The 26,643-nt window shown below is 37.8% G+C and overlaps 1 protein-coding gene across 6 annotated transcripts; it reads right to left on the reverse strand.

Annotated features, from left to right (window-relative positions):
- Positions 1 to 2,945: 2,945 nt before the first annotated feature.
- On the reverse strand, positions 2,946 to 26,643 carry STEAP2 (STEAP2 metalloreductase). Of its 6 annotated transcripts, none has more exons than XM_019626886.1 (6): positions 26,367 to 26,643; positions 21,766 to 21,956; positions 16,305 to 16,829; positions 13,062 to 13,589; positions 10,035 to 10,199; positions 2,946 to 8,075 (listed from the first exon to the last, which is right to left on the reverse strand). In XM_019626886.1, exons 2-6 carry the CDS (start codon positions 21,808 to 21,810, stop codon positions 7,788 to 7,790), a joined length of 1,551 nt encoding a protein of 516 aa, XP_019482431.1. In that variant the 5' UTR covers positions 21,811 to 21,956; positions 26,367 to 26,643; the 3' UTR covers positions 2,946 to 7,787. The 6 variants fall into 6 exon arrangements, with proteins under 6 accessions (XP_019482431.1, XP_019482430.1, XP_019482429.1 ...); XM_019626885.1 differs by having other exon boundaries at positions 21,766 to 21,959; XM_019626884.1 differs by lacking the exon at positions 26,367 to 26,643 and adding an exon at positions 26,067 to 26,352.

Below are 26,643 nucleotides of genomic sequence, written 5' to 3' on the forward strand. Positions count from 1 at the left end.
GACATTTTTATGACACTAAAACAGGAAGCTATAAGGGTAAAATGAACAACTATTGAAATGGTAAATTATTTCAGCAAAAAGTTAAATTCATAATAGAGAATGTATGAGAAATGAATTATACATAGAAAACAAAAATGCTTCAATCTGATAGCAATTCTGCAGAATTTAAAATTTCTGTTGTTATAAATTGCAATCTTATAAAAAGCAGCTGTAGACTTAAAGATTAACTTAAAGTTTTAATAATATGTTGACCTACACACAATTTTTAATTTTTAAAGTAACAAAGTTAAATGTTTTTAACATAAATAAATGTAATGTTAAGAAATATTGTTCTTCTGATTTTTTTCCTGATACTTCTTTGAATACTTGCCTAATTAGCAATGTTTAGTAAAATTATAATTATTCATTACCATGAATTAGGAACATTTCTAATAAGTATTTTAGATTACATACGAATTTGGTAGTCTCTAAACTAATGCCTGATGTTCTAAATGTTCAGGCAAAGGTTATTCCTTTCTGAGTCAGAGTAATTCATTTTAAACAGAATTTTTATAGCACATATGAAATATTATTAGAGTATAATCTTAGTAGGTTAGCTTTAGGGGGATTATGTAACAGAAGAAATACATATAGAGCTAGAATTTAATCTACTTTAGTGTTTAAAAATCATTTCAGGTTGATTTTTACAGAAACAAAGCCTAAAAAAGGAACAAATTACCTCTTTCCAAGAGAATCACCAATGCAAATTTGGGAGTAATAACTACATTGAACTGAAAACAAAGTAAAAGAACATCCACCCTTGAAGTCAACCATTCTAATAAAAAGTGTACTAGTAATCTAAATTGCAAGCGATTTTTAATTAGGAAGCTGGAGGAGGTACTCATTTGTAGTGGAGAAACTAAATAAATGGTAATAAATGAAGTGAATTTATAAAGAGTGTCTTTTTACCTGACCAAAGCTTCAGTTCCACGACACAGGAATACTTCTGCGAAATGGAAATGTTCTCGAGCTTTTAGAACTAAAAACTATTTACTGTGTTTACATGTTGGGAGGTTATAGTGAAGTACCCCCAGAACAGAACGGTCTTTATTGTGGAGCAGGATTAACTAGACAAGTTTTTCCCAATTATTCAAGTTCTATAACTAATTTCACTTGTTCTGATTTCATGGGCGCTGTATTAATTGGGTAGCGCTGCCAGACCAAATACTGCAGACTGGGTGGCTTATGCAACAGAAATTTTATTTCCTCAAAGCCTGGAGGCTACAAGTCCAAGATCAAGGTGTCCAAGATTGGGTTCATTGGCTTATAGATGTCCCCCTTCTCCTTTTGTCTTCCCTTTATATCTTAATCTCCTTTTCTTATAAGGATGCCAGTCATGTGGGATTATAACCTTATTTTACCTTAATTACCTCTTTAAAGGCCCTATCTTTAAATATAGTCATTTGGAGGTACTAGGGGTCAACCCATGAAGTTTAGAGGGATACAATTCAGCGCATTAACAGAGTCCAACATCCTTTGGGTTATAATTTGAATTCTTAAAAGAGATTCAAGAATAGAATATGCTTAGTCAAGGCAATGCTGATATTCTTGCCTACAGGACATTGATATTTCTCGCAGTAGTGATAAATGACTATTCTGATTTAAGAGTCTATCACTGTACATTTGATCAATGTGAATCTGTCACATTGTATTCACTTCCAGGGCTCCCAACCAATCTGGATTTTGAGACTTTGTCAAAATCATCATTTATTTCATGTTTCATTTTTCATTTGAAGAATCTGCTACCCAAACTACTGTGCTAGCCTAGGTTCCCTAGAGAATGCCACAAGCAAACAACAACATTCACCTGCTGCCACTTTGTTGGAGGGCACCATTTCTGGAAGCAGAAGTTAGGAAAAGATGGAAGTGAGGCAGGCAGTGGAGGAGGAAGCACAAATATAGGTGTTACTGAGCCGGCCATAGCTTTGGAATAAGTGCAGTTAATTCCTCTGTCTTTTAGGATATTTTCATGAAAACCTTATGAATTATCGTACTTTGGAACAGCCCATCTGGGAGAAAGGGAGAATTTATCCACCAGCTCCCTCTTCTGTTGCATCTCTTTGGTCAATGTTCACCACTCAAGTAGTGTTGCCACATTTAGCAAACAAACAAACAAACAAACAAATAAATAAACAATCCCATGTGATATTACTAACAGAATTACACTAAAAAGTTACTTGTTTGTCTGGGTGCCTGCATTTTACCTGGCAACTCTACTCTCAGGATACTAACACCCATGCATTACCAGGCAGTGTCAGGGGAAGCCCTAACCTCCACAGACAATCCATAGGCCTCAAGCTTGGTTCTCTTCCTCAATACAGCAGTGTGGCAGTGGTGGTGATGGTGGCAGTGCAGCAATAGCAGTGACTCCAGGGCGGCTCCAGGTTATTGGCCATGAGGCAAGGTGGATGGGGAGGCAGTGATGGGAAGGGAGGGGTGTGGGAAGAAGGATGGCAGGCGTGGCCAAATGGATGTGGGGATAAATAACATAATTTTCGATAAAAATGAATCAACATTCATTACAATATCTTGTTAGTATCTGTTGGACCATACTGCACTTGGCACTGGGAATATAGTAGCGAATAAGACAGAGTTCCTGCTATCAGGGAGCTTACAGAATATAGCTTGAATATTGTTTAAAGAGACTCAATGAATGCTACTGAAATGAAATAATTTTAAGAATACCAACTCATTAGATGGATGTTTTTCTAAATGACTACTTTGGCAAAAACTAACGAACTAACCCCCCCCCCCACAAACCCCCAAAACTATTACATGTATTGCTTTTTGGATGCTTCTAAAAAGAAACAGAAAAACATTGCATGGCCTCCATTAACTATTGGAATTACTATTCAGTAAAGAAGAAAACTCCACTTGTATATAACATTTCAAAAAAAGAAGTTAAAACGCATTAAATAGTACTTTTTATTTAGATGTTTATAAGGCAGATCTATGAGAATGATATAAAAACATGGCATGTAATTTGATAGCAATATGTTGGAGATTACAGAGTTTTAGCAAATACCTATTATACAGTTATAAAGAAGATAGTATTTTCTAAGCAGATACAAAATATCTAATCAAAGATCAAGGCAAGAAAATGAGTATGATTAATTAACAATGGAAAAGTCAATTGTAATGTGTGCAGAATATTTTTTAAAAACTGTTTTTTTCTTTTTTTTTAGCTGAGCCATCCTGCCACCTGTTGGCAGCTCACCAACAGCTTAGCTCGGGCCGGGAATCGAACCGGCGACCCTGTTGAGCCACAACTTTTAAAGGTAACAATTATTGCAGTCTACTTCATTCAAACAGTGCTAAACGGTATCATAACAAAAAACTGAAGGCCAGAATGGATTGATTTTGACTTCACATAAAGAAACCCAAAGTTACAATGGCTTAAATACAGGTCAAGGCAGTCCAAGCGGTGAAGCAGTCAAAATCTTTTTAGTCTCTAACATGCTTTCCTTGGGTGTGGCCTTGGTCCTCAAGGCTGCTGTTATAGCCACAATTGCAGCAGCAAGGTGGAGGAATAAGATAGAGAACACATGCTGCTTTCCTTTGAAGAGACTTCCAAGAAGTCACTCCTACGTTCCCCTTGCATCTCACTGGTCAACACTCAGTCACATGGTAACACCTAACTGCAAGGGCAGCTAAGGAATTCGATGGGCAGAACAAAGAACAGTCCCTGTTCAGGTTGGATATCTAACAAGCTATGAAAGACCATTAAAGAAAATCATAAGAGAATACTTCCTAAAAGTTGGCATTTTGGAAATCAGACAAAAGCACCTGGTCTGGTGATTTAATTTAGCCTATCTAGCCACTGGAAGTATCCAGATAGTCGGCCCTAATTTTGGGTGACTGCGCGATGGAGATGCAATCATTTGGAAAGCTCAAGATTTCAGTATGTATGTACTTGTGTTAGGCTGAAGTAAACATTTTTTTGGGATTATATGGACAGAATTTCTGAATATTACCACTTTATAATTTTCTTGCATTAAAACATTGAAAAACCTATTCATTCCTGTAAAATCCACTGTTCAAAGGTAAGAACAGGTTGTGTTTCCACTAAAATTATTACAGTTCCATTTAGAACAATTACATATGCTGAATACATACTGGAATTTATTTGTTTTACTGACTTGCTGTCTTATGAACAACTGAGAGTGGAACATCTCCTTTTCTTCACGACCCATCACAAATACTAATCTTAACACTGGACTAAGGTGTGTTTCACTATGTGTAACACTGCTTTAAGTCATGAATTTACAAAATAATTTCAACACAACCATTTAGGCTGCTTAAATACTTATTTCAAACAGATTTTATAGACTAACACAGGCTCTTCATAAAGAAATACTTAATGAATTACATTTATGGTACTTAATTTAAAATACATAAGAAATCTTAAATTTCACAAATAAATCTCTTTTGGGGGGAACTCTATACAGAATTTCTTATGAAATAGTTTAATGATAAAAGGCAATTTAAAAGAATTAAGGTTTTTATCATATTACATAAGAGATAAACAGTACAAAAACGGAATACGATATATTCTTGAAGCCCTTTTGCACACATAATTTTCATAATTTGACTATGAACATATACCTTACGTCACTGTTACCAAGTTAATTTTAAAAGTAAAATTCCTTAATCAAGTCAGGTTTATGCCAATTTATAAGAAAATAATCCGGTAGTTTAACATGAGTGAATTAGCCAATCCTTTATGTAGCACAAAATAATCATCTCTGATAAATACCTATAAATATAATTTATTCATACTTTAAAATATTTTAAAATTAAAATAAAAATCTCTAAATGTAGGCAATCTTGGCTAAATTTCCATATATGCTTTGAAAAATATATGTTAGCATGAATGTATTTATATTTAAACATGATTTTAAAAATTATTACTAGAGGAGACATGAAATCTGCACACAAAAAAGCTTAGCAGCACGAGTCAGTCCATGATTATTTTCTTCTCAGGAAAAAATTACTTGATTTTTTTGCATAGGTTTAAGACTGTGTATATTTTCTACATTCTTATAATAGTCTCAGGGGCACTTCTCAAAATACAGATTAGGAAACAAATCCATGTTATTTTAAAGCTCCCACCACTTTCTCACATCTAGCAAGAACAAAATTCAGTCCTACTTCTGAGGCCAGGGTAATGACTTAAAAGAAAATGATTATGAATAATAGTGATGAAGAAAAATAATGAGGTAGAAATATTAAAATAAAGCAATTAAAAGTCAAATAGAGCAATTAAGTCAATATGTTTGCCTTTTTAGAAAGACTTAAACATTTACAATTACAATGAATATATTACATTTATTCTACAACTTCAAAATTAATTTTATCTTTGTAAAGGACATAAGGAGATATCATTTGAAACAACAGTTACACCTTATATATATTTTCATAAACATTGTTTTTTTTCATATTTTCAAAGGCCCCATTTATCTGTTATAGTGATAATTTTGTTTATATTATTGACTACTTAATATATATGTGCAACAATATACTTCAATAGTGATCTAACTTGAAAATATTTCATTGTATTTTCACGTTAAATGGTGAACCTATGGTCCTAAGACAGTGAAACTTAAGGAATAAGAAAGTATTGAAAATATGCTGTTAATTTCACTAGTCCACTACAATACGTTATAGGTGTTTACCTTTAAAAGTTACTACCCAACTGAATTCCTACTAAGAACTAACAAGTAAGTGTGGTTATAAAGGGGGGAAGAATATAATGAAAGAAAATGGAGAGCTAGCACAATTAAAAAGTAGCAGATATTAAAATCCACCAAGAAAAGAACAGCAGAGAATCATAAGTGACTTACCAAAGTGACATAATGCCAAGGTAGGGGAAAAGCCATGGGTGGGAAAAGTAGCCTCCACTAAGAAAAAGTCCTTGTATTTTTGGCAGCTTGATTCAAGTGCCTCAGTGGGTAAGCTGAGAAATGTTAGCATTTCAGGAAGAGGAATGCATATCATTGTATCTTGTCTGTAATTTTTTTAGTTTCATAAGAAAAGAGCAAATGGAAAATATGTGGGGCATTCTAACCAAAGTTTGAATAAAATGCAATTTTAATGTGGAGTGTCAGCACTGAAAAATTGTATGAATAATTTGTGTGATTATGTCTCTAGAGTAGATTTATAATTAACCACTTACTCTAATATCCATCCTGCTTGCAAATTGCTCCTAATGAATGGTTGAGCAGGCAGGGGGACTTTTCAAGAGGAGAAAAGGACATGACCAGCTCTACAGGGACTTTTGAAGATTCTGCAGGACCTCAGCCATTCATTAAAACTGCTATGGTCCTATCTCTGCTGGAGTCCCTTATGCATAGAGAGGCGTATGGACTGCCACGGGGTCTCCAGGGTCATGTCCCAGGTAAGATCCCCTCCCCCCTGGGGTAAGTAACTGTTGATTATCCCACAAGGAATAATAAATATATGATTGTAATATTTTCATATATCTTTTGGTAGCCACAACTCACTCTAAGGAATGTTAATGCCTTTACACAAAAGAGGAAGCATCTAGATTGGCAACATGAATGTAACACATGGGAATGGAGCAGTGGCCATACAGGCGAGTGGTTAAAACCACAGCCTCTGGAATATGACTGCCTGGACTTGAAAGCCACCTACTAACTCCATGACCTTGGGCAAATTACCTAACTTTTCTATCCTTCGATTTTTTTCTCACATGTAAAATGAGTTTAATTACTACCTCTGTCATGGGGCTGTTTTAAGGATTAAATGGGATAATACAAGTAAAGTGCTGAGAACAGAACCTGGCATATTATATTCCCTCAATGAACTTCTGTAAAATCCTATACCATAGAGAGTGGTGACTGGCTAAGGTGCAACAAACATAGATCAATGGACAAACAACCACCTGTGTGTAAACTTAACACTTTCCCTCTAACCAGGAACCATTATAAGATTCCCAGGATTGGTCCTATATTAGAAAAATCAATTTCAGAGGCCAAGTAGTACTGGCTTCTTCTTGACAATATATGAATATACAAATAGGACTGCTCTGTAATAAGATAGAGAAGAAAATCTTTCATGAGGTATGCATTATCAGTATGTATTTCATGTCTCCATGCATTTTAAATACAATTTTAGGTTCACTTTGTCTTTTTAATTTGTGTTTGTTCACATAATCACAATGGTTTTTACAATTAATTACATTCTTCAAATCCTATCTTATGACAGAAATATAGGAATGTTACCATGCATCCTTACCTAGATGCTCATGTAATGCGTCCTTTCTTAAAACTAAGGTACGATTATGCATTTCTGTTTCTTATGCTGGATAACAATTCAATACTTACTTAAGCTTCAGGGGGAAAAAAACAAAGTATCTATTGAATTACATGAAAACTTAAAATTCTCCTGGTTCGCAAAGTTTTCTTAACATTCTACTGTATCTACATTATTAACTATAAATATTTTTGCATGATTGTGTGATATAGTTTGTTAAAGTAACGGTTGTGCAAAACAAAACATATACCCGAATTTCAACAATAAGTTCACTACAAAAATTCATATTGGCAAAATAGGACATTTGTGAGAAATAATTTGAAGAAAATTCTACCAGTAATTTGGCTGAGATCACATTGAACAGGGCTTAGCCCACAGCAATGTGACAATGCACTGGCAACTGAACACAGAGGAGGTCAAAGATAATGGCATGAGTAAGACCTTTATATGGCATCAGCAAGCACCGCTTATCATCACATCACTGTAACCCTCTCTGGTGAGAGGTGAGGAACTGCTCCTCCGATACCTTCTTCTAGAAATTGGCTTTTTTCCCAGCCTTTTTTAATTCTTTTCAGCTTTCGGCTTATACATGGAAGAAGTAAAACGCTCTTACCCAGAATTACAATTGAGGGCAAAACAAGAGCAAGAACGAAGTTTGGTGGTGTATAAAACCTGTAGTACTCTTCTTCAAAAGCTCGTTTCCATCCATAAATTAAAACATGAAAAGTGCTTATGAGCAGCGCGACATAGCCAAGTGTAGACTTGGGGGAGGAGAGGAAGAAAAAAGAAAGAACAAGAAACAAATTATTCAGACTCATAAATTAACCCCTCCAGCTATACCAAGCTTATGTTTTGATAAAACAATTTTATCTTAACAGATCGAGCTACTCTTTGTTCTCTATTGAATTAAACAATTTAAACATTTTCATATATATTTATATGCACACTTTATTTTACACAAATAAGGCCCACACTGCATATCATTTAATAGTCTAATTATTTCATTTACTACATCAAGAACTTCTTCCTCATGTCATTCAATGTGAAAACATGACTTCAATGCTGTATAATATCCCATTGACTGGATGTGCTATAATTTATTTAATCATTCTTTTTGTTGATCGTTTACTCTGTTTCCAGTTTTCCTCAACTATAAATAATGTCACGGTAAGCCCCTTTCTATACTTTATTTTATTTCCTTAGAACTGATTTCTAATAGTGAGATTGCTGGTCAAAACATCTGGCTTTTCCTTAAGTGTGTTAATAAAAACTGCTAAAAACTGCTAAGCTTCTTTATAAAGGTTATCCACATTTCTGCCAGCTGTGCACATTAAAAAAAGTGTGTGTCTGTATACATATGTACATACATATATATGTATACACACATTTATAATAAAATTAAATCCTGAGGAACATTCTCACAAGTGTTTATATACATACGTACATACATACACACACATACTGAAAGGTAAATATACAAAATCTTATATGTTAATATATAATATAAATAGCATTTCAAGCATGTGGCTTAATTCATCATATTAAATGAGGTTATTAAGAGCATTTCAGTTAAGCAATTTATATATTAAAATCTAACAGGTCAGCATCTGGGTGCCCTAAATTATTATGTTCAACTGCTTACTTTGAGAAATGGTCTGTTACATAAAACGCAGTATTATATCTGTATAATGATGTAACGTCTAACTTCACTGGGAAAGGATCAACTCTCTAACAGAAAATTGTTCTTGGCAATTACTCATCTAAATTTATAATGATAATTTGCACCATCTAGCACCTTTTGTCAGATAATCTTCTATTTCTTTTCAGGTGTGATCAAACTAGTAGTTGGGAAAGTATTTACACTTTCTTTCCTTCAAAAAGGAAAAGTGAATTTAGACAAGGGACCTACCCTTAATTTGAATGAGATTTTTAGATGACTTAAAACAACAGGCTCAAGCAAACAGAGAAAAACCCCCAAATTGAGTATGTCACCAAATATACTCGTCCGCACATTGTGCTGTAAACCACTTGGTACAACCAATACTAATTTTGTGATAATATAGGTAGGGTCTAAGTTTGAGTTATATATTTTTTTAATGTGCAAATTTGTTAAATAATGATTACTGGAGGTAAATATTTAACTTATTCAAGAAAAATGGTGTTTTGAAACCCTTTTATTGACACGCATGCACATATGTATATAACTTACATACTAACAAGATTCATAAGGCTGGTTGCTTGTCATAATCCATTAACCTAGTTACCTAGTTTTCCACTGCTTGTGTTATTTCTTTTATAATATTCAGAATGACCTTCTTTCCACTTGAATTCAAATTAATGAGTTTTTCTGGACAGATCAAGATGACTCAAAATATAAAATAATTCTTCATTTATTGGGCTAACAATACATTGACTTTTGGCATTAAACTTGATCTAAGCTCACTTATCCCCACTTTCATTTATTTTCTTTTTAAAAAACCTTTATCGATAGCACGGTGGGCAATACTATCAAAGCCTTCCAGTAGAATCCTGTAACTAGTCTTTTACTTATTAAACCAGCATGGTCCTAAACTAGCCTCCAAGGATATGTGTTCTCCAAGCTCAATGCATAAATGCACCCCCCAAAGGCACTCCTTTTAATAAGAAGCATATTTAAAATTCCAATCTTAACACTTAACGTCTATGCAGCCCATTCCTTCACCAAACAAAACTCCACATACCTGAATAAAGCTGAATTCCCTCCAGTTTAAAGCATTGCTCACCGAAGGGATGGAGGTGACTGCCAGGAGGGAAAGTAAGCCAAGACTCATGATACCGAAGGAGATATACATTTCAATTCTCCAAACTTCTTCTTCATTCCAAGAGTTCTCAATGTTTGCATGAACCTAACAAGAGAATTTCCTTTATTTGGTAGAACTTTAAGTAATTCAGCAGACAGTTCACTCTTGGCATAAAGATATGCCACATATGGACATATTTAAGTAGTATTAATTAAATTTAACAAACTATATGGAGAACCCACTGCTGGATGGCATTGTTCCAGGTGTGGGGGAAAGAGGGGAGAGCTAAACAAAAAGAGGACTAAGGCTCTCTTCTTCTTTGCATACATGTGAGAAGAGTGGGTAAACTGGTCATCACGTTTCTAACAGATCATGGTTCCAGGGACTCTGGAATCCTAAGACCATGAAATGATGATAAGTCACTGGTTCCAGGGTGACACAAAAGAAGTACAGGCAGTTAGACTTAGTTTTGAGGTACTTTTACAAGTTGGTTTAAACTTCGTTGAATATTTTGGGTACATTCTGGCCTTCATTCAACCAAAAATCTAGGAAGAGAATTTCTAAACTACTTCTGTATATTCCTCTCTCAGGTGAAGTTTCGTATGGTGATTTCTGTCTTTCTTTTTACTGTCTTTTCCCCAGAAACCTGAGATTTCCCTGAGGATAAAGCCCTACTGAGTGCAAATATTTATCCACTTGAATTGTCTCATTATTTCATATGCTTTTCCAACTGTCCAATGCCTCATTCCTACACAGTACTTTTCCAAGTATCTTTCCCTCCCATTGATAATTCATATATAATCAAGTCAGACTTGATTAATGCTGGGCGTGTGGTATTCTACACAGGGACTATTTTCAGAGGCACATAATATAATCAGGGTGTAAGTCAACAGTTGGACTCTTGAGCTAAAGCTTTGATTTAAATAAGTGTCTATTCATGGTAAACAGATTCTAATGTCACACCAGCTTAACTGTGTCCAGTTTCAGTTAACCAAACACACTTCAAGTTAAAACAAATAAAAGCTAGTTCTTAGCCAGTAGGTCCCTGGAGCAATCACACCAACATACTGGAAAAAGCCAGAAAGTTCCTGTGTGGGAAAGGTCTTCCTATCTCGTTTGATGTCTGTACAATCTTGCCTCGGTATACCCAGAAGTTACAACCTGGATCTACCTGCCCTCCCAGTTCATTCCTTCATTCTACAAACATGCTTCCTGAGTGTCTACTATGTGCCAGGCACAGTTCTAGGCATTGGGCATATATCAGTGAACAAAATGGACAAAGATCCTTCCTTTCATAAACTTACTGAGGAAAGAATGAAAATAGGGTATAAAATGGCGTCATTTTAACCAAGCTGCTAAAATTATTAACATTATGAAGGTGAGGCATGAGGAAAGACTCCATTGTTTTTCTAACTAGCCTGGGAACTTAAACTTGTTTGACCTTTCCAGACCTGCGTCAATGCCTGGATACAAAATTGGACCTCCCGGTAACCCTCTAATTCTCTCCTGGGGGACTCACTTATCCACACCACCTTATTACCCCTGAAGGACTCATGTATACATCCACCTGATAACTATTATCGAGACCCCTGGGACCTGACCAGGCCTCCTAGCACCCATCTTCCAGTCCACCTGGTATCCATCATCCTGATCGCCTGACATCTGACTAATAACCAACCTGGACCAATCCTAGGACTAGAAATGCAGGACTGATAATTCTCAAGATTGGACTTTTTATCATAAGAACTTTGAACTTTTCTTTCTTCTTTGGAACACTTCTGGCTTTTTATCTAGCTGTGTTCCCAGTTTGCAGCCTCCAAGGCCCTTGAATCAATCTCTATCATTTATTTCTAGCAAAGCCTCCAGACTCTTTTTGAGTTCATTCAACATTACACTCTGATGAGAGAAGGCAGACAATAGTAACTATAATAAACAAGGAAAACATAAAGGATGTTAGAAGATGGTAAATTGCTATTTAAGTATATAAGAGGGTCTGGGAGTACCAGGGTTGAATAGGAAGCAGAGAGCAGAATGTAAAATGGTGTCCAACGCAGGCCTTACTGAGGAGGTAATTTCTGAGCAAGTGACTTGAAGGAGGGAGGAAGCTGGTTGAGCAGATATCAAAGCCTTTGTATTCAGTTAAGAGAAGTGGTATTTTGAGGGAAAGAATGGCTTAAAAAAAACATTAATGTATTAAATTTTTTTCCCCCCTCATTATTTTAGGTTGAAATTGTTGAAACAGGCATAAGTACTAGGTGCTACATACTGGGACCATGATGCTTTGGTTCCTTATGAAAAGGAAAAGCCTTTTCACGTTAGTTTTGGTGCAGGGTCCTTGGCTTTCACAGAGAAATGCTACTTCAAAGAGTTTCAAGAATACCCTTCAAGTTACATTTGCTGAATGGGAATTACTGAGAAAATCATAGCATACTCCACCATCAAGCTCCTTTCATGAAGCTTTCCTTGAGATTTTCTTGAGTTAAGTGCTAGAAAAGCTTCACCTGAGGAACTAGTATGTTTACTGCTTTGTGATAACAAAAAAAGAGTATGTCTATTGATCTTGACTTCCTATTCTGTTTTATATTTTCACTGGTTCTAATTGTATTGTATACATTTACTAAGAATTGCCTTCATGTTGTTGTGGAACACAGCCAACTGCAAAACATTAAAATAGTGAACTGTTCAGTACTGAACGCAATCATTGCAATCCTAACATTAAAAAAAAAAACCCAACACTTTATTCCTCTGCTTTTATTCTGCAAAGAAATGGATGGTTGCAGGTTTTAACCTAAATGATTTTGAATTAGCCACATAATTCTTATGCCTACACATTGTTTAAAGAATACTTTCCCTGCCCTAAATATACCAGAATTTCTATTACAAGGTATGCAAAGATATACCTTGTTTTTAATCTTATGTTTTACAAATTATATCAAGCATCAGATAAATAACAAGCACGTTTCATACCTGCTGATAAGCCATGTTGAGAAACAAGTATCTCTCTGACCTTCTCATGGGTAAGCAGAGGCTGTAGGCAACATGCACCGAAGCGAAGAAAAAACTTAGCAATCCAAGTTGTTTTCTACACTGTAGCCAGGTCTCCAGCCAAGGTGGAAATCTCCTATACTTGGTGCCGTAATAAAGTTGATAAGCAGCTGCCAGGAGACCTGCCAGGTATACCAGGGACAACAAAGTAATGGCAACTATGGGCAAGGTTTTATTCACAATCTCAATAGGAATCTTGTAAAAGTCACTCTGCTGGTTCCTAGCATATGGATGTAGCACGTCTCTGACAAAGGAATAAAGAAAGAAAAACGTGGCCAGGCTTATGGCTACCACCACTGGCCCTCTCCAGAGAGTGAACAGTCGCAGGGGTAAATTTTCGATCTCCCTGGCTGATGACAATGATCCCAAGTCAACGGGAATGAAATTCAACTGCCGGGCAAGTTCAATAACCTGTTGTCGAGCTTGAATATTGTTGCTGCAGATATAAACCTGCAGCAAAAACAAAAGACGCATCATTACTATGGTTTATAAAAATGGTGATGATCCCATGCTCCACTTAATCTAGGGAGCATCACTTGTGGTGACGCTGAGTGATGCAAAAAGCTAAAGAGGTAAAGCATTTTTAATTTATTAATAGATTAAAATAGTGTCATAGAAAACAAAGCGCTTGCTACCTGTGATGACATGAAAATAAAATGCAGAGGAATCTACTAGAACCTGGGATTGGGGAGTCCTCAGGGGAAGGAAGGAGGGAGGAAAGGTTTCTAGATCTCGTGGTTCAGTGGCACTTGCAATTTAAGGTCTCCCCTTCACTGGGGGGCTTGGTGGAGTTTGCGCTGTAGGCCATGCCTCTCCCCACTCCAGCTCTCTCTCCCTCAGGGAACAGGGTTGAGCTGGTGTTCAGGCTGTCCTGGACAATATTCAGTTTTGGAACTGTAGTGATTCTGCCTAGTAGAGTGATTGCAAGCACTGCCCTTATGGATGGATATTCAGCAAGAGAGAAGGTGGGCTTGGATTCTGGATGACTGGATTTGCAATAAAAAAAACCTTTAAATTATGTGATAATGCTGTACTATTTGTAAAATTTATCTTTCGGCTTAGAAACCAATTCACCCATTTGATTATCTCAAGTATCTCATTGGTTTATCTCATTGGTCAGAATATGAGATGCTTTCATCTTTAAATGATGATAATATACCTAGAGAGGGGAAAATGGTATTATAAGGCTCAGTTAATTAAAAAAAAATAAATCAACTACCATTTTCTAAGACTAAGGTGTTAGCTCTAAAGGAAACTCTAATAACCTGATAGGTGGGGGTGAGAGTGGCTTTCAAGCTACCAAAACCTTAGATATAGTACTGCAGTTGAGAATTCAACAAATATTTGTTGAGCACCAGATTTATTGCTGGAGCAAGTCACTGTTACTTATGGGCAGGTCATCTCACTCAGGGCTAGAAAAATATTGCTATAAAGTTTCTGAGTGTTGTTTGGGGAAAACAAATTCCTGAATATATCCCTAAAGATGTTTATATAAGGGCTATGGAACACTACACCCTGAAAATATTTGCATGTTAAACCTGTTTACATTATGCTGACAATGTAAAGCTTTTTGGATGATTAATTTTTTTTTTTTTTTTAGCTGAGCCATCCTGCTACCTATTGGCAGCTCAGCGGCTGCTCAGCTCGGGCTGGACTCGAACCGCTGTTGCTCAGAGCTCAAACTCTTGAGCGAGCTCTTAACCAACTGAGCCACTCGGCCGGCCCTTGGATGATTAATTTTATCTAATATTGGCCAGATGAATGACAAAGTTTATACAGTTTTACAAATGTTCATGAACTTTTAAAATGGGGTGGGGAAGAATACCTGTATACCAAAGAAATAAGGAAAAGTATTCTAAATTAATTTATTACAGATGTAACAATGGTGACATAAACTCTTTTTTTTTTCCATTGGGGAAAAACCCTATAAAGTATAAATAAAATTGTGTAATACACCTAAAAGTAGAAAGCAAACATTCATAATAAGGACATGAGCATTATGATACACAAATGAAGGTATTTCTGTAGCTTACTTTGAATTTAATCACTGTTCCACAAATTTGTTGCTGTTGTTAAACAATTAAAATTATCACAGATATATGCAAAGGATTAAATTCAGGTTTATCCTGAATTTGTTTGGTCTATATCCATCACTAAACTTTAGTGGCTATGCAAAAGGCATTTTTAAAAAAAGGATTCAGAAATAGCCTCTAGGAAAGTTGGAAAGTATATATTCTTTTACTAGTCTTCCAAATTAACGGCTTGAAAGTAGATGGTTATTGTGACTCTGATATGCTACGTACAATGATATAACACTTGAATTTGTTTTCTAAGGCATCTAATCACCTTTCTTTATGGGCAAAAATAATAAAACGATTTTAGCGTCATGCTTAATAATAACGCATAACCACACCTTAGATTTTTAAGGTGCGCTATTCTGTATGTTGACCTATAAAATTTCTCATTCCACAAAGGCTTTAATGGAGCTCCCCATCTGCTTTATTCTCACGTTGAACTAGACAGAACCCTTAAACTAAAAGAGAACCTAAGAAATCCAATCTGCCTCTACCCTCCCCGCACAGATTAAAATCTGCACTTAAAACAAACCAAACTGTACTATTTTAAATTCTATGAATACTCTATGTAAAATAAAAAGGCACTTCTAAAGCATTCTTCTTGAGGGTCAGACTAAATAGTGTTTCATGCAGAGATGGAGTACTGTGTTACCAAATAACTGCAAGGAAGGAAGAAAGAAGATGAAAAAGAGGGAAGAAGGAAGAAAGGTTGGGAGGGAAAGAGGAAAAGAAAAAAGACATGTTTGCTATTGTTTCTATTTTTGAGGAAGCAAGGAGAGACACAGTGCCCTGTGTCCCATTATTCATCAGCTAACCTGCCTTTTCTTGAATTAGCAGGTTATGACTGGAAAGTCCAACTTATTTTCTCAGCTTTCCACATTATTTGGAGAATAGAAAAAAGTGCCCTTAACTTTCAAGTGTTCACACATACTCTTCAAAATGATAATCATTGTGTGTGTGTGTGTGTGTGTGTGTGTGTGTGCATGTGTGTGTGTGTATGTGTGTATAAGAATTTGGTTTTTAAATGTATAATATTTGTTTAACTACTTAAATACAAAAATAAATAAGAATAAAATTTAAAAATACGCACCTGCCGGCTAGCATCCTTAGGTCCTAACTGAAGTGCCCAAGCTGAGACAACATTAAATCCTTTGACAATCAGGGAATCCGGGAATAAGGAAGCCAAATATTCAGCATTGGATTCTGGGTATTGGTTTATCCTCATGTTATTGCTCACATCAATCAGGACCTTACCCACCAGCAGATGTCTAAGGTCCCAGAGGGAGGTGTAATGTTCTCTATGTATAGCAACAAATATTATATTTGTTTTTGTCAGCGCATCTTCATGGTGAGTGACATCCACCACGTGGGGAAAAAATTCGGAAGCAAACTTAGGATTTCTGCTTCCTATGACCACATGATAGCCACATCTAATAAGTCGAATGGTCAGAGATTTGGCAAAATCCCCACTTCCAATTACACCAACAGTGACCTTCCTTGCATCTTTGATACCATTTATGCCATTAGGCAGAAAAGTTTCGCTAAGGTTCTTAGGGCTCCCCATCATAGAGATGGATTCCATGATGTAGACTCTTCCAAGATCACCAGGGATATCCTAGGGGAGAGAAAATAAAATGTCATCTGTTACCTATTTCCAAACATTAATATACTTCTAGACATCACAACAATGTCCCTCGTTTCTAGAGGTAAAATATTTTGACCAGCTATATAACCTAGAACATAGCCAGACACAATCTGTAGGCTAAAACAGGATCTCAAAATAGAAAAATGAACTGTCACAAAGTTGACAAGCAAAAGTGGGGCTTCTCAAATTTTCACGTGCACACGAATCACCTGCGAATCTTGTTAAAACGCAGATTCTGCCTCGGTATTTCTGGCGAGAGGCCCAAGATTCTGCATTTCTAATAAGGTGATGGGGCTGGTCTGTGGACCCGCTTTGAACAGCAAGGTAGTAGAGCATGAAACGAAGAGACTGATGTTTTCACTGAGGACTTTTTAAAAAACACAGTTCTAACAAGTCTGATTACCCAGTTTCTCAGCAGATACAGGCAGCAAATAAAAAATGCTGCTACAGGTAGGAAAGGACTGTGATAGGACGTGATCACACACAGGACAACAGAAGACACAAAAACCATAAAACACAAAGAGCTACTTAAATTCAAACTGTCTAGAGTTATTTGGGGGTGGAGTATACAAACAAACTATCCTCTAGTGAGTGACTTTGTTATTAAATGAGAGTAAGATAAATCAACTACCAAAAAATGAACCTTGGCACTTAATATCTCAAGAAAAATAGGCATCAAAATATAACAAAAGATTAATTAAATATCATTGGCTTCTATTATTCACCCTACATCCTATAACTTATCATTGAGCAATATAGCTTCTCTGTGAAAAGGGTGTTAGTAATATGTTGTATGGCCTTCTATGACACAATATTTCTGAAATCTTTTTCTCCTCTTATTTGTTGGTGGAATAGAATATGATGTAATTATTCTTTTCGGAAAATTTTGTCAAATTCTTTTTTATTTAAGTGACTAATATCTAAAATGTTTGTAATAACTTGCTCAAGAATACCAGTCAGAGTGCCATGAATCGGTGTCTCTACTGGGTCTGAATGAAAAATACTCTCCCATTCCCTCCCCACTGCACAATTTCTTTCATGCTAACACCAGATGTGGATCACTTCAGAGGATTTAATGGATTTTACAGGAACAGGTCGGATGTTTCAAAAACATGCTTTTGGGGTTTTTACTAAATGGAAGTTGAAATTACCGGAGCCAGGAAAATTCAATTTTTTTTATCCTAGAAATGGATCACATTCAATGACTCCAAAAAAATCAGTAAATTAATCTTTAGGAAAGACTGTAAAATATTACCTAATACCCATTGTAGCGCATTCTCATGCTCGCTTTGTGGGTGCTTTATATATAACTGATGGAATCCCCACAACCACCCTGTGAGATAGGTGCTGATATTGCCCATTGTGAAGATGAATTAATTTGTCCAAGGTCATAACAGAGAAAGAGAGGAAGCCAGGATTTAGAATCCAGGCAGTCCAGCTAAGGCACGTGTCATTTGGGTGCACGTAAGGAATTTAAGAAACGGCTTTTTCTTTGGGTATGGGAGGGGGAACGGGAAAGGGTAATAATAGCTGTGCTCATGAGTATATTCTCCTTCTCTGGCAGAGTCCCTGCTTCTCAGCATTACCTGGTGATCACAGTGTCTAACTCAGATCCTGGGGAAGGAGAAAACTCACTATTTTTTATTCTATTACGCATGCTTCATTTCACATTTTCAGGATAGAAGGGATGGTAATTATCTGCTTTTCCTTGAGTGATTTTAGGCACCCAGGAGGCCAGGAGGGGGTCAGAGGCACCACGGTACCAAACTGTCAACATCCTCTTGGAGAAATCGTGGGCTATCTTGGGATTTAGGAGCAGCTAAAGGAACCAGGAGTAATTAAATCGCTCATTTCCTTTGATGACAATTCAGGTGAACTGATTAACTTACCCCTAATCGTATATGTTATGTAAGGGTGAAAGGGTTAGTACATGCACACACAGGAACCCAAGTGTCCTGTATCCCAGTCCTGAGTTCCTCTGAGTAGAGACTGTAGCATCTCCCCCAAATATAGGAATTGCAAAAAAATCTTTAAATCTAAGAAATCATGATGATCTAGGCCTTTTCGAACTAAAGATGAAACAAAAGCAAAGCAATAACAGTTATCTGCTTATTTTACAAAGCAAGTTCAAACCCCTTCAGTAAATCAGAATGTGAACAGGTAAAAATACATTGGGATCTATCTAGTAACGTCCCCTATGGGCCCCTCCTTACACCATGTGTTTTATACATATTTATGGGTGACTCTGTTCTAACAAGTTTGGGCCTTATTCACATTATACTTCTAATGGCAAGTTCTAACTGAACCCTTTGATATTGTGACTGTGGCTACAAATAAAAGTGGGCCTAATAACTGAGGCTCTTTTCATTAAAGTTTTAAGGAATGTAAAAGCATCCATAAGAGAGAGAAAAAGGAAACTTTAAAGGATCTGATGGCTTATTTGTGTCTTGTTGAAAGCACGTAATACTATGATATGCTTGTTGCTACTTCATAGTTCATAGAGCTTTCATGTATAGTACTATCTTATTTAATTCTCAAATGGCTGTGGAGTATATCTCATGCCCATCTTAAAGATGAGGAAACAGGCTCAGAGCAAATTTAGCAATTTGCTTAAGACAATGCAGTTTGTAGTGACTCAACCAGGATTCAAATGTGAGTCTTCCCACCGCTGCTCATTCTAAAACAGCAGTGTAAACATTATATGGGGAATCTTAAAACTGTTTAAAGATTGTAAAGTTTGTTCAAGCATGTTAAATGTTTGAGAATAACTGCCCTAATCCAACTACTATTTGCTGTTTGTTTGAATATTAAAATCCACTTAAGTTAGGTTATTAAATTCTTTCCCGTAGCTGAAACTCTTGGGTAATTTGGTATACATCCTCATTTAAAAATCCTTTTCCAAAAATCATGAAATAGTAATTTTATTAAAACTATGTAGATTTATTCTTTGAAATTCTGTTTATAAACTATTGCAATTGTAAATGATTTATTAATATTTCATACTCAGATATGAGTGTCTTTTGGTATTCATGTTTTATAGAACCAACCAAAGAAAAGAAATGTAATAGCTTTATAGCTAAAGCTTCACTAATTCTAAGCCTCCCAGACTCTGCAACCAGAATTTTAATGAGACAAATTCAAAATAACCAGTCATTTCCAAGATATTTCCTAGGCTCAGTATGTAGTCAATACATATGTTTACATGGGTATGATTTCTAGACCCTAACTCACCAAAACAAAACTTCACATATTTATTCCATTGCACTATTAGGGCAGGAAAGAGTCTAATTCATGACAGGAAGATTTTCAACAAAAAAAGCTTTCTGGTTAAATGCAGGTTAGTTTACAAATTCAGTTTCAAAAATTCACTTCCCAAGGACTTCAGGTAACAAAATTTTAGAATCCTCGTCAATAAATTAAAGCAACAACCTCCGAATAGTTCCCCACCCATTTTTCTTCTAAGTATCGGACAGAGGAGAATTCTATATGCGTCCCCCCATCTACCTCACCAGTGTAGCCACGTGCCCTGTGCATATCTGGGCTTTATAACAATGCAAGTTAACTTGATGACCAACGGGTATGTCTAAAATGAAGCTAGCAGTAGCGGGTCACAGCATGGCTGAAATAATTTTCCCATCTGATAACCTTGCTTCAGATGGTGCTTTGGGATAAGGATACCTATGTTTACTGGCTAGCAAATACAACTGTTTCTGTGTTGTGTAACTCACTAATAAATAACTAATCTTCTGTGAAAGGCCTGACATTCTAGCTTCTACACAAACCCATTTCCCTGAATTCAATGCCATACCATAAAACAGGTTACACATGGCACCAATGCCCACTGGGTGCTATGAATTTTAGGGATCCCTGGTGATTGACATCAATTTAGAAATCAGCCCGCAACCCAAGATCATAATGATAATCATCCATCTATCCCCCATCCACTCCTAGCCATTCACCCATCCAATATCTTATTGAGCCCTGTCCACCAGGCGTTTGGCTAGGTGCTGACACTCTGAAGACACAAAGCACGTACTGGTTTCCTGGCTATCTAATCAGTATGATAAAATCATGAATGTTGAAGCATACACAGCAGCTAAAAAAAAAAGCTTTATTGAGATGTAATTTACACATCATAACATTTACCCACTGTAAGTGTATAAATTAACACTTTTCAGTAAAAAACTTTACAGTTACGCAACCATCACCACAATCCAATTTTAGAACATTTCCATCAGCAGTAACTGTTATTACTCAAATTTTAACAAAATTGGACAAGAGCGCCTCTTTTTTAAAAAAATTCTGCCTCCCTCAATGTTCTGACAGCCTCACTGGTTTTCATACTCACAGCAGAGTGTGACCCCAGGTGTGCTGACTCTGCTTGGTGCTGTGGAAAGAATAGAGGGTCCCACCGTTTTGGCTAAGTGGAGAGGCAGAACTGCAATCTCAGAGCTGCCTCTTCCCACAAGGGGGAAAGACCTACTAACAAGAGTGGTTCTCAACTCGAGCTGCACACCAGACTGACCAGAGGAGCTTTAAAACACAGTGATACCTAATCACCACCACCCCACCACCCAGATTTTTATGTAATGGTCTGGGGTTCAGCCTGGGCATCAGGATTTCTTTTCAGAGATCATCTGGCGTTTTCACATGCAGCCAAGATTGAAAACATATCTACTAAAAGATTCAGGATTCAACCTAATGCTTATTTTGGTATTTGGAGATTATAGATGTGGCTTTTTGATTCTCAGTTATGCTCATGTTTACACTGTTGTTTGTAATAATGAAAAAACAACACTAGTGAGGGAATAACAAGTTGCATTTGAATGCAGGAAGTGGAAGAATTTGCAGGCAGTCCTTTCCCCTTTCCCACTCAGGCAGGAAGAATATCAGAAGGGCCACTCACTATTTTGCAATTTCCTCTCTTCCTTTTTTGGAAGGGCAGTGCCATTCCTTAAAAGGTGTCATCCCACAGCACGGCATGCTCTCTTCCTGTTGTTTCCTTAACATTCAAAATTCAGAATGTTCCAGTGATGGTCTCTCTTTCTTCTGTGTGACAAGAGGCTCCTCCCCTCAGTTCTCCAGGCATCACAGGTTCTGCTGACATGAGTAGATGAGTTTCCAAGTGGACTGACTTGTCCTAGAATAGTGCCTATTGAGCTTTAATGTGAATAACATCACCCGGGGATCTTGTTAAAGTGCACATTGTGATTCTCTAGGTCTGGATGGAGTGAGGCTCCATTGAGATTCTGCATGTCCCCCTAGCTCCCAGGAGATGCCTGTGGTCCCGGTCATGGGCCACACTTTGACTAGCAAGGCCCTAAAGTCCCTCTCCTTTTTCATTTGATGTTATTTACAGGTCATACAGACTAAATAACTGAGAACACTGTGGCACTGATAGAAAGTTTTGTTTAAGTGGTGTTGAGATTAAAGAACAGGCCAAGGCTTCTGAAATCAACTTGTTTTCTGAGTCCGTTTCATTAGTTAAATGGAAAACAAAGAGGCTGTACTTGGCTCCTGCGGTCTTTCCCAACACTAAAATTATTTTATTTCCAAGTCTTAAAGTTATATAATAATGGTAATATCACTGTCTTATATTTAACACTGTGACACTTCAACTTTATGAGCTCAATCTAAAAGTGTGATTTAAGTAGCACAAGGGCTCCTTAAAATATCAAGGTCACAGTTTTCTTGAACCGACATTTGATTTGCTATATGCATTTAATACTTGAAGTATACTATTAACAAGGTAAGACAATTTGATTACATTCAGCTACATAGCCTCCTAAGATTTTCAGTTTGGAAGGGTTTTTTGACATTCCTCTGGCCGAATGGTAGCTGTCATCCTATGTTAATTTATAAAAAGAGAATCTAATTTGTTTCACATATAAACATCTAGGGCATTAATTATTGGATGATAGTAACTCTGAAAGGGCTGTCCTCAGAGATCTTGATACATTCAAAACCTGCTGATTTACATACTCCTATGTTATTAAGAAAATGTAATCCTCCATGGCCATGAGACGGGGTTAGGGGATTTTTGACTTTGCAAGGCCACATCTGAAACTTTTTTCTTCTCTCCTACAAACACCCAGTTCCTTTGAGGCTCATGGCACCTCATCATACCTTTCCCCCATACTCACTGCTGTCATCTACTGACTTTTAGTTTATTCTTTATCTCTGGTGACTTGGGTCCCCAATATATATCTAGTCTTCCTCCCTAGCCCAACCGCTGTCATCCTTCTCCAGTAATACATCATCCAAGTGGATGAACCATTCAACCTCATGGCCTCTTGTTTCCTTCACTTCTTCACCAAAGGCAATGAATCTCTGCCTCCATCTCACCTCAGTCACTCACTTTCTGACATCTTCAAACACTATCTCCTAATCTTCCAATAAGCTTAGTCAAATATTCACACTGATAATTCTAGACAGAAGACATCGGACTCATTGACTCACGATTTTCTCACTCTCCATTGATTTCCTATTGGTTTCTCTTTACCTATTCTGGGTTCCATGGTGTATCTCTATTGTCACTTGCTTAAAAAGACTGACTCTTGTTATAGACTAAATGTTTGTGTCCCCACCCCGCAGCCCCCAGTTCATGTTGAAATCCTACTTCCAATGTGAAGGACGAGGAGGTGTGGACTTTGGGAGATTAGGTCATGAAGGTAGAACCCTGATGCGTGGGATTAGTGTCTTTATAAAATAGACCTTGGAGAGCTCTCCCTATCCTTCTGCCATGTGAGGACACAAGGAGATGACAGTCTATTAACCAGGAAGTGGGCCCCACAAGACACTGAATCTGCCAGTGCCTTGATGTTTAACTTCCCAGCCTCCAGAACTGTAAGAAAGAAATGTTTGTTGTTTAAGCCAACCAATTTATGGTATTCTACTATAGCAGTCTGAACAAACTAGGACAGCTCTCTTGCTCTCTTTCACATCCACTTGACAAAACTCTAGGCCTGGAAGAAAGGATACCTGGGTATCCATTTTCTGTATCCAAGTTCGTGAAGGTTGCCGAAGAAAATCAGACAACTGAGCTCATTAGCTTCACCTTAAATTCATGATCACCAGCTTCACCTATCAGTCTGTCCACTTCTATCCTGGAGACCACCCTCTTTCTTCTCCAAAGGGGCGGTGGTTATGTTCTCCTCAGAGACATCTCAAACTTAACAGGTTCAACATAGAACTCTTTTTTCCACCCAGACCTGTTCCCATTCATCCAGGTTTCCTCACCTCAGTAAATGGTACCATTACCCACCAGCTGCTCAAGTTAAAAATCTGGGATTCATTCTCGAGTCCTTGCTTTCCCTCACCCTTGACATAAAATCCAATACCAACTCCTGTTCTACAAAGTATTTCTTAAATCCCTCTCCACTGACACCAGCTTAACCCAGGTCTCTATCATCTCTCACCTAAACTCTGCAAACATTTTCCATCTACTTTCTCCTTTGCCACTTTCCAAATCATTTTCCACACAGCAGCTAAGATCGTCTTAATGATGAGCTAACACAAATCAGATGATACCTATCCCCTGCTTAAAACTCAGCGGCTTCCTGTGGTACTTAGAACTACAACCACCACCTTCCTAACCATGACCTAAAAGGCCCTGAATAAGCTTGCTGCCCTTGTACAACTCTCCAATTTCGTCCTGTATGACTGTTACTCTCTACGATCCAGCCACAGCATCTTTTAGAAAAGGCCAATCTCTTTCCCATCTTGGGAATTTTGCATGTGCTGTTATGTCTCTTCAGTAGAATGACTCACTCCAGTTTTGTTCCCGATTTCCTTTCAGGCCTTGTTAAGTTTCCTTTGTAATTATCTTATGTGATTGTTTCTTTACTCGGTACTGTTTCCTCCACCAGGCAAAAAGCTCCTAAGGGCAGAACCAGGTTTGTCTTGTCCAGCGCTGCCTCCACATAGTAAATAAGAATGCAATACATATTCTTTGTTGTTGAATGCATCAAAAAATGTCAGGACCAAAAAAGATCTAATAGGACTCTAGGTTAGATACCTTTTTTTTTTTGCTGATCAAGACATGTGGACCCAAAGGCGGATAAATCATATGTCAATGTCATAGTTCTGTTAATGTTGTGGTTACTGGCTGAGCACAGAATAAATGCATTTCCTGAAGTCCTGATTGTATCCTGCAGTCCTAGTCTTTCAAACTGTTGGTGTGCCTTCTTTCTCACCTTTCTAAATCATTTACAATCCTTTCTTTAAACATTTGTTTGCCTTCATCTGTGCTTTTTCAGTATTAAAATGTAATTATGCTCATTCGCTAAAAGTACATTTTTCATGTCACCAGTGCAATAAAAAGTGACTTGGATACAGCTTTTCATTTCTTTTCTGCACAATTAGCTCAACTGATTATTATTGATACTGTTTCATTCCCTCACCCCCGCCCCCCCCCCCAAAAAAAAGACTGACTAGCTAAGAGAAAGAAACTGCACATTGTTTCTAAATACTCTGCAAAGTATCTAGAATGGATATTTTTCTTCTGTAAATAGCTTTTAAGCCATGAAACAACAGAAGGAGACAGAGTTAAAAATATATATAGTCTTAGAGGAAAAAGAAAATAAACGGAGGAGATCAACACAATGAAATAATAAAGGTGGAATAAGTGTGTGTGGGGTGGGATGGGGTAAGTGGTTTGGAAAGAGAACTCAATAGGTTCCCAGTAGTGGGGCTGTTAACTGGACTATAATCAAATCAAAGTCATGAGGGCGGGGGAGCTCCAATTCCGTTTCTCCCAATTTCATCCGTAGTTGTGAGAGATAATTAACCATGGCCTGTAATAAGTTTTTCCATCTAAAAAACGAACTGCCTGAGGAGTAAAAACTGACACCAATTCCTCTCCAAAAGGTGGGGGAAGATAATAAATGGAAATCTCTCGACAAAAATTCTCTGTCTCTCTCTGCGCTATTTTAAGAGCAAGATTTTTAGGGCATAATTTTCAACAAGTTTTGGCTGAGGCTGAAGACAGGGCTCAAAGGTAATTTAGGACATTCAATGACGAGGCCAATTACTTCTAACACACAATGGCCTAAACACACCACGGTCACGTCATTGGGTAATAAACAAAATGAGTACTAGAAATACTTCCCTGTTCCCAGTACTGTCTGATCTTCCATGAAACGCGCTGCACCAACCCTAAAAGTGGTAGGTAGACTATCCGGGAGGTAATAGTGGGGCACATCATACCTGGGACACGCGGTCTCTCCTGGCCTCCACTCTTCAGGGCCCAATCTCAGGATTATCTGGGAGCTCCGGGAAGACCAAGAGGAGTGGGCGGGTAATCGGTGGAAGCAACACCTTTCCCCACCTTTGCCATTCCCCACCTCAAGGTGCCAGGAGCTCCGGAACCCGCCAGCTCAGGGCGGACGCCCGCAGAGGGCACGGAGTCCCGGGAGGATGCATGCCGTGCGTGGCGCCGCCTGCATCTTGACCCTCAACTACGCCGCCTTCGCCGCCTGGTCTCGCGCCCTTTCCCGACCCACTCACCTCCGCGCCCTCTGCGCCGGGCAGTGGCCAGCCTGGCAGCCCCCCGGGAGCGGCGTCAACTCCCCAGGGGCCCGCCCGGGCTCCACGGCCTAGGGACTGCGCCTGCGACCCGCGGCTGCAGGGTGGCTGTGTTGGCGGTCGCGCTCCGGCGGCTCCCCCGCCTCCCCGGGCTGGATCGCGTGCAGCCGGAGCGGAGGCGGAGGGAGGGAGGCGCGCCGAGGCCGGCCCCGCGGTGACGCGCCGCTAGGGGCTACGCGCAGGGAGGGCGCTGAGCGGG

This window comes from Hipposideros armiger, unplaced genomic scaffold (genome assembly GCF_001890085.2).
Source record: "Hipposideros armiger isolate ML-2016 unplaced genomic scaffold, ASM189008v1 scaffold_693, whole genome shotgun sequence".
NCBI classification, from domain to species: domain Eukaryota; kingdom Metazoa; phylum Chordata; class Mammalia; order Chiroptera; family Hipposideridae; genus Hipposideros; species Hipposideros armiger.